The sequence below is a fragment of the Mycosarcoma maydis genome, chromosome 9, assembly GCF_000328475.2.
Source record: "Mycosarcoma maydis chromosome 9, whole genome shotgun sequence".
Taxonomy (NCBI): Eukaryota; Fungi; Basidiomycota; class Ustilaginomycetes; order Ustilaginales; genus Mycosarcoma; species Mycosarcoma maydis.
The window spans coordinates 13,458-28,220 of NC_026486.1; the positions used below are offsets into that span (position 1 = coordinate 13,458).

The 14,763-nt window shown below is 53.1% G+C and overlaps 5 protein-coding genes across 5 annotated transcripts; 2 read left to right on the forward strand and 3 right to left on the reverse strand.

Annotated features, from left to right (window-relative positions):
- Positions 1–425: 425 nt before the first annotated feature.
- On the reverse strand, positions 426–2,087 carry UMAG_03397 (uncharacterized protein; the record flags this gene model as incomplete). Its single annotated transcript, XM_011391571.1, has 1 exon — positions 426–2,087. One exon carries the CDS (start codon positions 2,085–2,087, stop codon positions 426–428), a length of 1,662 nt encoding a protein of 553 aa, XP_011389873.1.
- Positions 2,088–3,740: 1,653 nt separating this feature from the next.
- UMAG_03398 (uncharacterized protein) lies at positions 3,741–4,946 on the forward strand (the record flags this gene model as incomplete). Its single annotated transcript, XM_011391572.1, has 1 exon — positions 3,741–4,946. One exon carries the CDS (start codon positions 3,741–3,743, stop codon positions 4,944–4,946), a length of 1,206 nt encoding a protein of 401 aa, XP_011389874.1.
- Positions 4,947–5,203: 257 nt separating this feature from the next.
- UMAG_11067 (putative catalase 2) lies at positions 5,204–7,453 on the reverse strand (the record flags this gene model as incomplete). Its single annotated transcript, XM_011391773.1, has 1 exon — positions 5,204–7,453. One exon carries the CDS (start codon positions 7,451–7,453, stop codon positions 5,204–5,206), a length of 2,250 nt encoding a protein of 749 aa, XP_011390075.1.
- Positions 7,454–8,947: 1,494 nt separating this feature from the next.
- UMAG_03400 (uncharacterized protein) lies at positions 8,948–10,582 on the reverse strand (the record flags this gene model as incomplete). Its single annotated transcript, XM_011391573.1, has 1 exon — positions 8,948–10,582. The coding sequence occupies one exon, from the start codon at positions 10,580–10,582 to the stop codon at positions 8,948–8,950; it is 1,635 nt and encodes a 544-aa protein (XP_011389875.1).
- Positions 10,583–12,029: 1,447 nt separating this feature from the next.
- On the forward strand, positions 12,030–14,138 carry UMAG_11068 (uncharacterized protein; the record flags this gene model as incomplete). The annotated part of the gene is made up of 1 exon (XM_011391774.1): positions 12,030–14,138. The coding sequence occupies one exon, from the start codon at positions 12,030–12,032 to the stop codon at positions 14,136–14,138; it is 2,109 nt and encodes a 702-aa protein (XP_011390076.1).
- Positions 14,139–14,763: the final 625 nt, after the last annotated feature.

Consider the following 14,763-nt stretch of genomic DNA (forward strand, 5'->3'; position numbering starts at 1 on the left):
CATGCCTAAACAAGTGCTCCTACACACCAGGCAACACCCGGTAAACACCAGGGTACCTCTTCAGTCATCGTTTGCCCTTATTTTGTCTTTCTGTCGCTCGAGCCAAAGCACAAACACGAAACCGCGCTTCTCATTCATGATTGTTAGCTTCCGCCTCTAGTTGTGTTGTCCTGCCAACGCCTTTATTCGCGGCATGGTGAGAGCCGCTTTCCAAGAGGAGAGCATCAACGCCACAGTGTAATGTCGTTATTGCTTTCGCGATCTTTTCTCCACAATCAACTCATCAGGTCAATCGGGCTGCCCAGCTTCACAACGAGACTCGTTGTAGCCCCATAGACGTCCCTTCCTTGACGCGAGGTGATAGTCGACAACAGGATGCATGATTTCGGCAATTCGCTAGGAATATACATCTACAATGTGGGCGGCTAAGTACGTTTCTGATTCGACCTAAAGTCTGGAGACAGGCTAAATTCGCGCTGAGGCAAACTCTGTCGTGACAAGGCGACATTATACTGACTTCTGCTGATCGGATAAAGTCCTACAGCCACCAAAGACTCTCTCTCGCCATCCTTTTCCTCTTTCCAGATCGCGGCAAAAGATTGAGAGAGCGATGGTACGTTCTCTAGCGCTGGATGGTGAGACATGAGGAAATCTTGCCCGGCAAGGTGAATGACACGCATGTTGGAGCGTTGCTTAAATGATTTCAGCATGCTGCGCGAAAAAGCCTGTTCGTCCGATTTGGCGAGCTCGATTTCCGGCTTGATGGTGAGCCAGTTCGCTCGGGGTATGTAGGCTAGCTGCCACCCCCGGAAAGCTGGTTCGAGGTCCTTGTCGCGTCGGTAAAAGAAGTGCGACGCAGTTGCCGTATGCTGGCCGACTCCTTGGATACCTTCTCGTCGAGGCGAGTCGCCTTCGTAAGCGGGGATGTTCTCTGGTCTGATTCTTGTAACTTCGAGAACATCGGAAGCTGTGCTCACGCTGTGTTGAATGCGGACGATGAACCCAGCAGTCGGCCTGGTTTTATAGATGCTAGACCTGTGGTTATGATCGAGGGCGTAAATACCTCGACACAGCATAACTGCACGCGATCCGTCTGTCTTGAACTCCCAAACCATCGCACTGTTCCGCAGCTTCTCAAGACGTAAAACGCGGCCATGACGAAGGAAGGCGACTAGAAGTCTCTTGCCCTCAACTTCATATTCGCGATAAAGTCGGGCGTACTGCAGATTTGCGGTGATGCTCGAGATGAATGCACCATTGTCGCTGGGCGTAAATGGGCGAGGTGAAAACTTTCTGCGAGTGGGACTAATACCCATTTCGTCTTTGAGCTGGTGCATCAACACGCCTGCCAACGGGTCTTGCTGATAGATAATGAGGACCGGCATATTAGTCAACTGCGATGGATCTATCTCATAAAGACGACCAGTGGCTTCGTGGCCTGTCGCTTGTGACGAGCTGGAATCTGGTTCGAGCTGCATTGCTTGGCTTTCGGGAGGCTTCAACTGAATGTGCTCGGCCAACCCTGGTGATGAAAGACCCTCGGCATCTTGCGAAGAGGCCCCAGTCTCGACCAGTCCAAATTTGCGCTTGTAGCCATAGACAACAGCCGTCAAGTCGTCCGGGTTACGGTCCTGAACGTCGTGTATCTGCTCTCTCAGAGCTGGGTCCAACGCAGAAGCACTCGCAGGAGTATACCTAGGGGGCTGACGAGGTACAGCTTCGGCCTGAGAGCTACTGCTCCAAGGCTGCTGAATTTGAAGAATCGTATGATCGGAAAGTCTTCCAGAGCTAGAGAGGGGACCATGAGACGCTTGCTTCAGGTGAGAGTCTGGCAAGACAGAGGCTCCTGGTGCCTGCTGTCCATTGTGCTCTGAGACCGAAGTAGAGACGAAAGTCGACGGATGAGATCCTGCTAAAGGCAAATGGCTCGAATAGAGATCATGCTCTCGGTCTAGGATGGCATCCACCCCGGGTAGCGCTTCGAGGTGCTCGAAGATTGCGTAGTCGTTGGGGTCCAGAGGCACGTCAGGCGCGAGAATCCCTCCAATATGAACAAAAACAGCAAGAAGCATGAGTGTAGGCCACATCTTTCTTACTACTTGTATACAGAAGATCGTGAAACGCCTCCAAATGCTGTGCAAAGATGGTCCTGATGGTTTTAAGTTGGATGCCTGGGCCAAGTTGAGCATTCGGCCATCTCGGAGAATGACCTACTGCACATTCGGCACATTCGGCTGTCGATGTACCCACTCTTCCTCTCGAAACAGCTGCTCATCACCTTTCTCACGAGATACTGTAAGTCGGTGACCAAATGAACAGGCAACTAATGAAGGAAGCCAACTTCATCCCGAAGCTTCGGGATGTGCGCTGCAAGCTCGAAAAACTCCTCGCTGTTTTGCGGTCCGACCGATCACTCGCAATACCTAGACATTCACCGTTCTTTCGGCCGTTTCTCACTTTACCGCGGTCCGAAACCGTGGTAAACTACCAATGACACTAGCAGTGCTGCCAATAAGATACACTCGAGGCGAGCAGGGTGACTCGACACGCTGGGTTTGCCATCTCGACTCTCAGATGAGAAAGGGAATGCTGGATGCCTTGTTCAGCATTTGGTTCCAGGGTTTCCACGCAAAGTGCAACACCCACAACAACTACGTAAAGACAGCAGACCTTGCATAAATCGACCGGAACACGAATTCTCACGCTTTCATTCACGATTGAAGATCGTCGTGGCTCACAAGTTAGCTGAAGTAGACTCATTCTCGGCATAGCGATCGAGGAACAGATCTCGTTGAGCACAACATTCCGATGCCACATCCCTATCAGGCTTCCAACATGGCAAACAAGTTTGCATGAACTCTATGCTGTTCCGATCACGAATGTGTGAAGCCCAATGCAAGCATGAACCAGAAGTGGCCTCATTGCTACGCCTACATGGTTCTCTCGCACGAGAAGTGCTTGCCAAGCTCCCATTTTGAATCTCATCATGAAGACCGCCTGTACAAAAACTAGTGTTTATCTTCTCCCTCCAACCTTCTCTTAGCCATATTCTTGCATAATGTAGGGAGTATCTGGGCATAGGTGTGACATTCATTCAATCACAAATGTCAATTTAAGCTGTTGTTGCTTGAGGAATTCACAAAAGTGCAACAACTCCTGACTAGTTGCTCAGACTGTGAACATCTTGGTCTCAACTCCGACTGGCACTGCATAGACGCGTGCATATTACGGTACAAGTTTCCCCACCTTTTCCGAGCTAACCAGTACAAAGTTAAGGTCCTGTCCAGTTTGGCGAGGTGTTACACGTTCTGTCTCGTCAAAGCCGCAGAAATCACGAATCACGAATCACGAATCGTGAAGGGGTAGCCTTGTTTAAGCGAGATGCGGGAGACTGGCGCGCACCGTGACGCATGGCCTCGCACTGTTAGGCTCAACAAGCTGCAGCGGGAAAATCGTCGCCGAAGCCTCGCGCTCTACTTGAAGCTGGCCGCCCGACGACCAGTCATGAGACCTTGCGGCTCTGCAATTCATGCCAACTCGTCGAGGCGACTGTCGAGCACTGTGCAGTGACTGCCGAATGTACACTATGGCGGTTGGTTGGAGTTTGGGACCTCTTCGTTGACATGAGCAGCCGCGCCTGGATCAGTCGGATATATATCGAACTGAAGTAGGTAAGTCCTGCCAGTTTCTGATCTCATTACAACCTTCACCCGCGCTTTCTACCAAACTTGACGCTCATCATGTCGATGCAAGACACAGTGCAAAAGGTACTTGACGCCGCCACGGCCGATGTTTCGCAGCCAACTGGCGTTCCCGGTGCAGTGATGTACATTGCCGACAAGACGGGCAAAGAGATCGCATGGGCGTCTGCGGGTGTCAAGCAGGCGGGAAAGTCTGCGCCGATGACCAAGGATTCTGTCTTCTGGATTGCTAGCTGCACCAAGCTCATCACCGCCATTGCCTGTCTCCAGCTTGTTGAGCAGGGTAAACTCGACCTACAAGACCGCGTGACCAAACACGTGCCCGAATTCGAGAGCGTCACCATGATCGACGGTTCCAAGCCCAAAAACGTGCCGACGGTCTGGAACTGCCTCACCCATACGTGCGGTTTGGGTTACTCGTTCTTCAACCAAAAGCTCAAGGATCTCGAGGCGACTAGAGGTAGAAAGGTGATTGACAGCTTTGATGCGTCCAAGCAGAGTATCATGGGCCCGTACGTCACCGAGCCAGGTTCCGAGTGGGAGTACGGTGTGGGCATCGACTGGGCTGGTCAGGTGGTGGAAAAAGTCTCCGGTCTCTCACTCAACGACTACTGCCAAGAAAACATCTTCAAGCCGCTCGGCATCAAGAATGCGAGCTTCCTTCCAAAGAAAGCCGGATTGTCGGACAAGATGGTTGGGTCGCATCATCGGAATGCGCAAGGAGTTATCTCTGCCAATGATCACTGGATGCAAGCAGATGAGTCCAAGATCGAGGTGCAGTACGGCGGTGCTGGACTGTGGGCGAATGCGGCCGAATACTGCCAGGTGCTGGTGGCACTGCTGAATGGTGGAACACACCCCAAGAGCGGCGGCACGATCCTCCAGCCCGAAAGCGTAGAGGAGCTGGTCAAGGAGCAGCTTCATGGCAAGTTGGCGGACGACATGAATCGCGAGTTCCCCAACACGGATCCGGATATTTCCAACTACTTTGAGGGTTGCACCGTCAAAGGAATCCCCAAAACGTGGGCGCTCGGTGGATTGCGTTTGCTCGTCGAGCATCCCATGTTCAAGCGCAGCGACAAGTCTCTGTTCTGGTGCGGCATTCAAAACAGTTTCTGGTGGGCCGATTTCAAGGATGGCACGTGCGGCATGGTACAATCCCAGATCGGACCTTTCCTCGACAACGGCACACTCGCAATCATCGCCCAGATCGAACCTCAGGTGCACGCTGCTTATGCTTCTTAGACTCTGTGCAACCTGAGCAGTCAGTCCCTCTTGGCACTCTAGTGTGCATTATCATCTTCAGAAACTACAATGAAAGCAAGTTCATATAAATCTATCGACACAAGCCAGAAACGGCTAAACTTCAAAAAAGTGAGTTGAACAAACTAAGTTAAAAAATAAAATAAGCATTCCATAAAAGAGACATTCCATAAATCTGAATAGGGCAAGGAAATCATGGCTACTACTACTACAGCATCAGTGATTGGAGCGGAGCATGGTTAGAACCTGGCACGGGCAATGTTGCTCTTCTTGACGTCAAAACGATCCAGGTTCATAACCTTGTTCCAGGCAGTCACAAAGTCCTTCTTGAACTTGTCGGCGTTGTCGGCCTGAGCGTAGTTCTCGGCGAGGGCACGAAGCTCAGCCTGAGAGCCAAAGACAAGATCGGCACGGGTAGCAGACCACTTCTTCTGGCCTGACTTGCGGTCGACACCGTCGAAGACCTCGCCCTTGCCACCGTCAGCAGCCTTCCACTCGGTGCTCATGTCGAGGAGGTTGACAAAGAAGTCGTTCGAGAGCTGGCCTCGGCGGTGAGTCAAGACACCGTGTGACGAGCCGTTGTAGTTGAGACCAAGAGCGCGGAGACCGCCGATGAGGACAGTGAGCTCGGGAGGGGTGAGAGTGAGCAGGTTGGCGCGGTCAATGAGGATCTGTTCAGCGCAAACACGGTCGGTGGACTGGCCGTAATTGCGGAAGCCATCGGCGACCGGCTTGAGGAACTCGAAGGTGTCGACCTCGGTCTGCTCCTGGGTAGCATCAGTACGACCAGGAGTGAAGGGAACGGGGAGACCCGATGCCTTCTCAAGCGCTGCGTTACCGGCGAGAACGATCAAGTCAGCAATCGAAATCTTCTTGCCACCTTGGTTGGAAGAGTTGAACTGCTGCTGAACGCCCTCGAGAGCCTTGATGACCTCAGCGAGCTGCTGAGGATTGTTGACTTCCCAGTCCTTCATCGGTGCAAGGCGGATGCGAGCACCGTTGGCACCGCCGCGCTTGTCACTGTCTCGGTAGCTGGCAGCGGAAGCCCAGGCGGTGGCAAGGAACTTGGAAGGCTCGACGCCAGTGGCAAAAATAGCCTGCTTCAAGCCGGCAAGGTCGCGGTCGTCCACGAGAGCGTAATCGGCGGTAGGCACGGGGTCCTCCCAGATAAGGATCTCCTTGGGCACCTCGGGTCCAAGCCAGCGGGCGCGAGGACCCATGTCACGGTGGAGCAGTTGAAACCAGGCACGGGCAAAGGCGTCGGCAAACTCGTCGTGGTTCTCAAGGAAGCGACGCGAGATCTTCTCGTAGGCAGGATCGTAGCGCAACGATAGATCGGTGGTGAGCATAGTAGGACGACGCTTCTTGGATGGGTCGAAGGGATCGGGGATGATGGCGTCGGCATTCTTGGCGACAAACTGGTTGGCGCCAGCGGGCGACTTGTCGTGCTCCCACTCGAACTCAAAGAGGTACTTGAGGTAGAGGTTGGACCACTCGGTAGGCTTGCTAGTCCAGACAACCTCGAGACCCGAGGTAATCGCATCGCCAGCTTTACCAGAACCATGCTTGCTGGTCCAACCGAAGCCCTGAGCCTCGATGGGAGCGCCGTTGGGTTCGGGGCCGACGAGATCTGGGTTACCAGCACCATGAGTCTTGCCAAAGGTGTGGCCTCCGGCAATAAGAGCGACGGTTTCCTCGTCGTTCATGGCCATGCGGCCGAAGGTGGTGCGGATATCGTGGGCGGCAGCAACCGGGTCAGGCTCACCGTTGGGTCCCTCGGGGTTGACGTAGATAAGACCCATGTGCGAGGCGGCAAGAGCGTGGTCGAGATTGCGGTTCTTGAGGTCGTTGATGTCGCCACCGTTCTTGGTGCCCTCCTCGTAACGGACGTCGTTTGCGAGCCAAGTGGTCTCGCCACCCCAGTAGGTGGACTGGTCAGCCTCCCAAGTGTCAGCACGACCGCCGGCAAAACCAAACGTCTTGAAGCCCATCGACTCGAGAGCGACGTTGCCCGCAAGGAGCAGGAGATCTGCCCACGAGATCTTGTTGCCGTACTTTTGCTTGATAGGCCACAAGAGGCGACGAGCCTTGTCCAGGTTTCCGTTGTCTGGCCACGAATTGAGGGGAGCGAATCGCTGCTGACCCTCTCCTCCGCCGCCGCGACCGTCTTGGACACGGTAAGTACCGGCAGCGTGCCACGACATTCGAATGAAGAAGCCACCGTAATGACCATAGTCGGCAGGCCACCAGTCCTGCGAATCAGTCATCAGATGGGTGAGGTCCTTCTTGAGAGCATCGTAATCAAGGCTGTTGAAGGCAGCAGCATAGTCGAACTCTGCATTGAACGGATCCGACTTTGCCTGGTGCTGACGGAGCACATTGAGCTTGACAGCGTTAGGCCACCAATCGCTGTTCTTAGTACCAAAACCCGCAGCGGGAACGCGCTTGCGATCGACGTTGGCCTGGTGAGCAAATGGACACTCTCCCATTTTGACCGAGTGACTCGAAAAGGCTTGAGAGGAGAGAGTAAGGGAGAAGGAGAGGCTGAAGTGAAAGCAGACAAAGGAAAGGTTGAAGCGCTACGCAAGAGAGGCACCGAAGTGTTTACGTGTCGGGTAAACAAGGTGTCGCGGCGGAAAGACGGATGATGGTTTCACGGATGTGCAAACAGTGATGGAGAGAAGGTCAGAATATATACGAAGCAGGGCACGGACAGTGGCAGCCATAAGCGTTGCGTGAAAATGGCGGAACGGCAGAGGCTGCAAGGTGAATAGCAAGCACACACAGGAAGAGCGTGGACAAGCGACTGGGCAGACAAAGTGCAATTTGCACCATGCAAAGACATCCCAGCCGAGAAGGCGTGAGGTGGCAAAAACACCATTCAGACTGACTGTAAAGAGTGTGACCAGTTGAAAGCGACAATGTCGCAGGCACGGGCGAGCTAGATCGAGATGGGAAAGATGGGAACCAGTCACGAGTCGGCTGAGCTGATCGGTGCGCAGTGCAGTTGAAAAGCTGTAGCCAATCGCAAATTTCGCAATTCAGACGTGCAACGCTACAGTATGTAAGTGCAGCATTAATGATTCTGCGCGCGGCAAAGCTCATGTAGAGGTAGAGTCTGAGCGCGACTGTGGCAGCTTCTGGCGGTGGAAGCCCACAGAAGTCGCGAGTGGGGTTAAGGGATTCGAGATCAACTCGTTATTATTACTTTATTTTTAATTAATATTTTCCTTAAGATTGGCAAAATGGTATTAATAATCACAAAAGCAGGAGATGAGCAGCACAGGCCAATAGAGACTGGATGAGCTAAAAAAACCCGATACGTGATACCGTAACTGCACAAATACTCGCGGCTGGTAACTGTGAAATTCATTTCATCAACTGTGTGACATTCACGATTGTGGTGCATTACTTTGTGTGTGACCTTGCAGGTTGTGCTTTCTGGAAGCCGATTTCTAATATTTTTGTCCCCGCCTTAGCTCTGATGCTCGGCACACTTCGGACAGAGTTACTGTAAAACTATCACCACCGGCTTTTCCGAGAGGAACGGCGTTTCATACCACACAAAGTCTGCATTCTAGCATCACATGGTTCGCCGAGTCGCCGTGTCCAAATTCACAATTTTGAGCAGCTAAGTTAAGTTGTCACGTATTCTATCCCAAGCTTAAGCTCTCTCGTTGAGATGATTAGGTGCTTCCGAGTTCTCTGATCTTCGACAACACTCACGACTCGTGACCCGAAAGCTGCACGACGCCACATCGATGCTACAAACTAGTTGATTGGCCTCAAGCTTCGACTGCGATCGTCACAACAGTGAGTGACGCAATAGTACACAAGCTCTATTCACGATTCACGATTCACAATTCACGATTCTTGTGCCCTAGTCGTGGGTTGTGGGTCCATGTGCTACAATGTTAAAGTGACAGCTGTACATCATCCGTAGTGTGTGTGTGTGGTCTGCTTCTCGAGCCGCTGCTCAGCTGTCAATGCACCAGCGGTCCTTTGTATACTCCCTTGTAGCGGCTCCAACACACGGCTGGAAAGACAAAGCTGCCCACCAAAAACACCGAAGTGTAGTTCATATTGGCGCTCGTCACAGGGTACGTCGGCGGCAGTGAAAGAAAAACGCAGAGCAGCACCGTAAAGACGATGGTGGTCACGTTGGCTGAGACAGTCAGCCACGTCGGCATCTTGAACGGTGGATTCCATGCACTTTCATATTCTGAGCCCGGCGAGTTGGTACCGACGCTGCCTGTCTTGTCAGTGCCGGTCAATGCTCTTTGTTTGCCTGCCTTCCATCTCGAGACAAGGCAGACGTAGGCAACAATCGAGTAAGACACTGCCAGCAGTTGCGTAGGTGCCGAGACGAGTGCATTGAAAGCTGCCGTATTGCCAATGTAGATCAAGCAAATCAGGCTTTGGCTGATCAACACCACCAGACCAGCACGTATCGGCGAGTCAAAGCTGGCGTTGATGGTACCAAAGTAGCTCGAGAATGGAAATCCGCGTTGCCGAGAAAAGCCGTAGATGCACCTACTCGTGGCCATCACCACATCCGCCATGGTAATCAAGAACGAGATCAGGGGGATCAGTAGCAAAATAATCGCTCCTGATCGCGACGTCTTGATGCGAAGGATCTCGGCAAACGGGAACCCAGTCGGTGTTGAGATAATGTCTTCGAGTTGAGGTAGCGTAAAGACGAGCACGAATGCGTATCCCAACGTCACCGAGACGCTCACCCCCAGCCCGCCAAAGATGGCCAACGGCACCTGACGTGATGGATCGGCCATCTCTTCCGAAAAGTGGCTCGGCGCATCCATCGCCGTGGTCGCCAACGCAGCTTGCGAAAGTCCTAGCACCCACGGAACAAAGTTGTCGCCCCATCCCGACAGGTTCGTGATATCGACCAGCGCAAACTCGACCGTGTTGTAGCTGCCTCGAGACTGGATGAGCAGGGTAAGAACCACAACGAGCAAACCCACCACCGACCACGTGAACGCAAACACGTTTAGGCGTGACACCAATTTGGCTGCAAAGCTCGAAATCGCAAAGGCGAAAACAGCTGCTGCGATGCAACACACCGAAACGTGCCATCTCTCGATCACATACGACGGAAAGGTGAGGTTGATCATCGCTAGCAGGATCGTCGACGTGATCAGCTGGCCAGCAACGCTGAGAAACACGTACCCCAGCAATACGGCCCAAGAAGTCACGTACGAAAGGAAACGGCCATGAAGCCGATAAACCCATGCAGCTTGACCAGAAGCGCTGGGGAATTGCGATGCAGGCTCCGCTATAGTGATAGCAGCAGCCATGTTTCCAAATCCGACAATGAGCATACCCCATACGAGCACATTGGCACCTCCGCTAGCCAACGCAGTGGCCGCGCTGGCCGAATACGCAATCCAGGTCGAGAGCGAAGTATAGGCCAGAGCAACGGCTCCAAGCGTGCTCAGCTTTTTACCCAGCACCGCTTCACCAGCACGGTAGGTGCGTGGCTGCTCCTCGCCGCGATCTCCGACGAACGTAACGGGAGCTTGATGATCCAATTCCGAGACAGTGATCTGTGCGGCCGAGCCATGGTGTTTCGCTGACACGCCCTTGATTTCGACGTCCATCTTGAACATCGATGGTTGAAAGAGTTGGCACCTCGATGTATGACACTTTTGCTTCGCTCGAGTACCGATTTGACCAGATGACGCGGCGCAGTTCGACACCAGCTAGACTAGTTATACTATCCGAGCAGCAAGGTAGTGGTGATACTAGTTTTACATGACCTACACCGCAACCAATCCTGACAATTGCAGAGGCGAACTCACATGTCGTGGGTCTCCTGCGGCTATCGAGGCTTACCGCTATCTGGAAGGAGTTTCAAGCGGGCTTATCCATCGCTTCATCCAACATGATAGCTGTTACAAAAACGGTCATGTTACTTTGCATGGGGGGAAGGGGCTCATTCTCTACCTGGATTGGCCCCCAGATGCGAGCTTGCCAAGCTAATCCGGCCCTTCGATTCCCGAACGCGAAGCGATAAGCGATAGTCAGTATCATAATCGTGATTCAGCTTATCATGCAACAAGGGTCTGCATGGTCAGTGCAACCCGAACAGTGCGTGAGTTGCAGGGTAACGTGCTATACAGAATTGACCCGTTCACTTACAGATCCACGTACCCACATGGCGCAGCGACCAGACGTAGTCAACGCCTACCCCGCCTGCTCGAATCGACAGGCGATTGTTCCGGCCTTGTCACAAATCCAATGGCTCAATGCCTCAATGTACGGCAAAACCAAACGCTGTCAAAGCGGTCAGCGATGGGTGCCCACCACCGCGTGACTTATATCAATGTGCAAAATACAAGCGGCGACATACGATTGGTGAACTGATGTCCGACTGCGACTCGATCGTTTCGAGGTGTTATAGCACGGCGTTGTGGCTACACGCGGTGGCATACGAATTCGTGATTGTCACACGGCAACAAGGAAGCGAGTGTGACTATCTTGGGCTCGCAATCAAGACTGTGGCAAGCAAGCGAGCGAGCCAATCGGAACGCGCCGCTTATTTCTAAACATGCAGCGGCTTAGATTAGGCTGGACGCGAAAATGTGCGGCCTTTTCGCCTAGCGGCTGCTGCTGCTGTGGAGCTAGCTGCCTGGCACAGAGTAGCATTCTGTGAGTGATGTCTCTGCCGAGGCTCTCACCCTTGACACTTCAGCATTCCTGTTACTCGAATGGAAGGGCCAAGGTGACAATCGTGAATCACGAATGTGAATCACGAATGGCGCCAAGCGGCGCTCAGTCACAGTCATGAATATGCGATACGCTCTCGTATGGTCTGAGGGACATGCGTTCGGGTCTGCAACTTTTGTTCAGCAGCTGCTCTGAGATCCTTCTTGATACTGGCAAGAGCTTATCGCATATGGTTCCTCCTCCTCGCTCATTACATCACCACAAGCCCATGACCGTTGCTTAAAAACATAACCTCTCGCGGCTTAAACCGCCCTTCTAACCCGTGCAACCACCCCCTTGACATCCACACCAGGCTTACAGACCAGCTTATTGATCATCATGGCACCAACAGCAGTCGACATGACCGGCACGATCGCCGCAACTAGCGTTCCTGTCAAGGCTTTCAATCAGGTTTCTAGCGCCCAGCTGCATCCCTTGGATGATATCACACCGGCTGAAAACAAGTTGGCTGTCGAACTTGTCCGTGACTACCACCGCAATGATGGGTTCGATCCTTGGTTCAAGGCGGTTCAGCGTCAAGAGCCTCGCAAATCCGTCCTCCTCCCTTGGCTAGACGCTTTCCACGCCGGTCAGAACCCGGCTGGCCTCCCACGCAAGATTGAAGTGCTCTACATTGAACCCGCGACGGCCAAGATTCACGAGGCAATTGTTGACGTTGCATCGCAGAGAGTTGAATCTCACACAGTCGTTCCAGGCAACCACAGAACGAATCTCGACATCACCCAGCTTGAAGCTTTCGAGGCCGAAGTGGTCAAGGATCCCATCGTCCGACAAGCACTTCAAGAACTCGGCTTGGACCCCGAGACCCCCATTGCTTCTGACCCTTGGATCTACGGCGCTGATTCTTTCGAAGATCAACCCTACTTGATGCAATTCCTCATGTATCTCAAGTCTCCGCGCACCGGTCACGATGGCGACACGTTCCACTATTCCTGGCCTTTGCCCTTCGTGCCCGTTCTCGACGTCAACTCTGGTAAGATTGTCCGCGTCGATTGGTGTTACACTGGCGATTCTGCCGACGGCATGGTGCACACCTGGAAGCAGGGATGGGCCAAGAGCAACATGGAAGAGCGCGAATACATGCCTCATCTTCAGCCCAACTTCCAGCCTCGAGCCGGGCTAAAGCCCTTGGTTGTCCAGCAGCCTGAAGGACCTTCGTTTACTGTCAATGGCAAGAATGTTGAATGGCAAGGATGGAACTTCCGCATCTCTTGGACCGCTCGAGAGGGCCTGACCCTCCACGATCTTCGATTCAAGGACAGGTCCGTCTTCCACCGGCTTTCCATGTCCGAGATGACCGTCCCCTATGGAGATCCTCGGCCGCCTCTTCACCGCAAGCAAGCTTTCGATGTGGGAGATGCCTCCTGTGGCTTTACCGCCAACAGCCTGAGCCTCGGATGCGACTGCCTCGGTGCTATCCACTACTTTGACGGTCACTTGGCCCTACCTAACGGAGAACTGCTGCAACAGCAGAACGTGGTCTGCATGCACGAGGTTGACGACGGTCTCGGCATGAAGCATACCAATTACCGAACCAACAATCCTTACGTTGTGCGTCGACGCACACTTGTGCTCCAAACCATCATCACTGTGGCCAACTACGAGTACATTTTCCTCTGGCACTTTGATCAGACCGGTGCCATCTCGTTTGAGGTGCGCGCTACTGGTGTCCTGTCTGTGTCACCCATCGATGCGGGCAAGACTTCGCCATACGGCAATGTGGTGTCTCGTGGCGTTTTGGGAACCAACCATCAGCACATTTTCTGTGTGCGAGTCGATCCACGCATCGATGGCGATGGAAACACGGTGCACTACGAAGACAGTGTCGCTATGCCCTTCACCACGGAAGAGGACAAGTTGGCCAACCCCTACGGAACGGGCTACACTGTTCAAAAGACGGTCCTAGATCACGAAGGCGGCGTCAACTTGGACCCTTTCAAGAACCGAACCTTCAAAATTACCAACCCAAACAAGATCAATGCCATCTCGCAGAAACCGGTCGGCTACAAGTTGCACTTGCCAGCCACACAGCTGCTATTGGCTCACCCCGATTCTGTGGCGTATGCTCGTGCTGAATTCGCTCGGCACCATGTCTGGGTCACCAAGTACCGTGATGATGAGCTGTGGGCGGGCGGAAAGTTCACCAACCAGTCCAACGGCAAACAGGGTGGATTGGCGGCCTATTCTCAGGCCAAAGAAAGCACAGTCAACGACGACATTGTGCTTTGGGCTGTCTTCGGTCTGACGCATAACCCACGTGTCGAGGACTTCCCTGTGATGCCCATCGAGACGCTCATGATGTCGCTCAAGCCCAACGATTTCTGGGAAACGTGCCCTATTCTCGATGTTCCCACAAGCACACAAGCGGCGAACAAGTCAACATTGGTCTCGGACAGCGCCCAGTCCCAGGCATGTTGTAAAAAGTAGCTTCGTACGCAACACAATCACGATTCGTAAATGATAATTGTAGATCGTTGTACACGGTAATCACGAATGTGTCTTGCCGTGGTAACAGTCGTGAGTATACAAGACAGGGCGTGGGCCGTGGGCCGTGGGCCGTGGGCCGTTGGCGATTTTGTAGCGGCATTAATAGACGCACGACGTGTGTTTGTCCATTTTATTATAGTCACAAGTCGTGAGTGTAAGTTATTTGGCAGTGAAGTTAGCGTGAGCGCGACTGCGATACACGATATGGGATCTCAGATGGTCTTGTCAGGTGCTTTTATGCTGCACGCTGAGATCTCGGTCGGGTCAACTTCGCGTCTATGTAGCATTGAAGCTGAGCTTTCACATCTTTCATTGCCGAAGCCGCTCCTGGCTGTGAGTTCCGCACTGAGGCATATGCACACGTTAGCAGAAAGGCTTCAAGGCGAGATTGAGACCACAGTTAAGCTCAGAGGATCGTCACAAACGACCAGGTCTGAATCACGAATGTGGGCGAATGCACCTCCACAGCTGAGGACAGATGTGTGTGTCACCAATCGTGCGGACAGTCAACATCTCGACTGCATGCTTGACTTGTCGTAATTACACTTTCACCTTCACTTGCTCT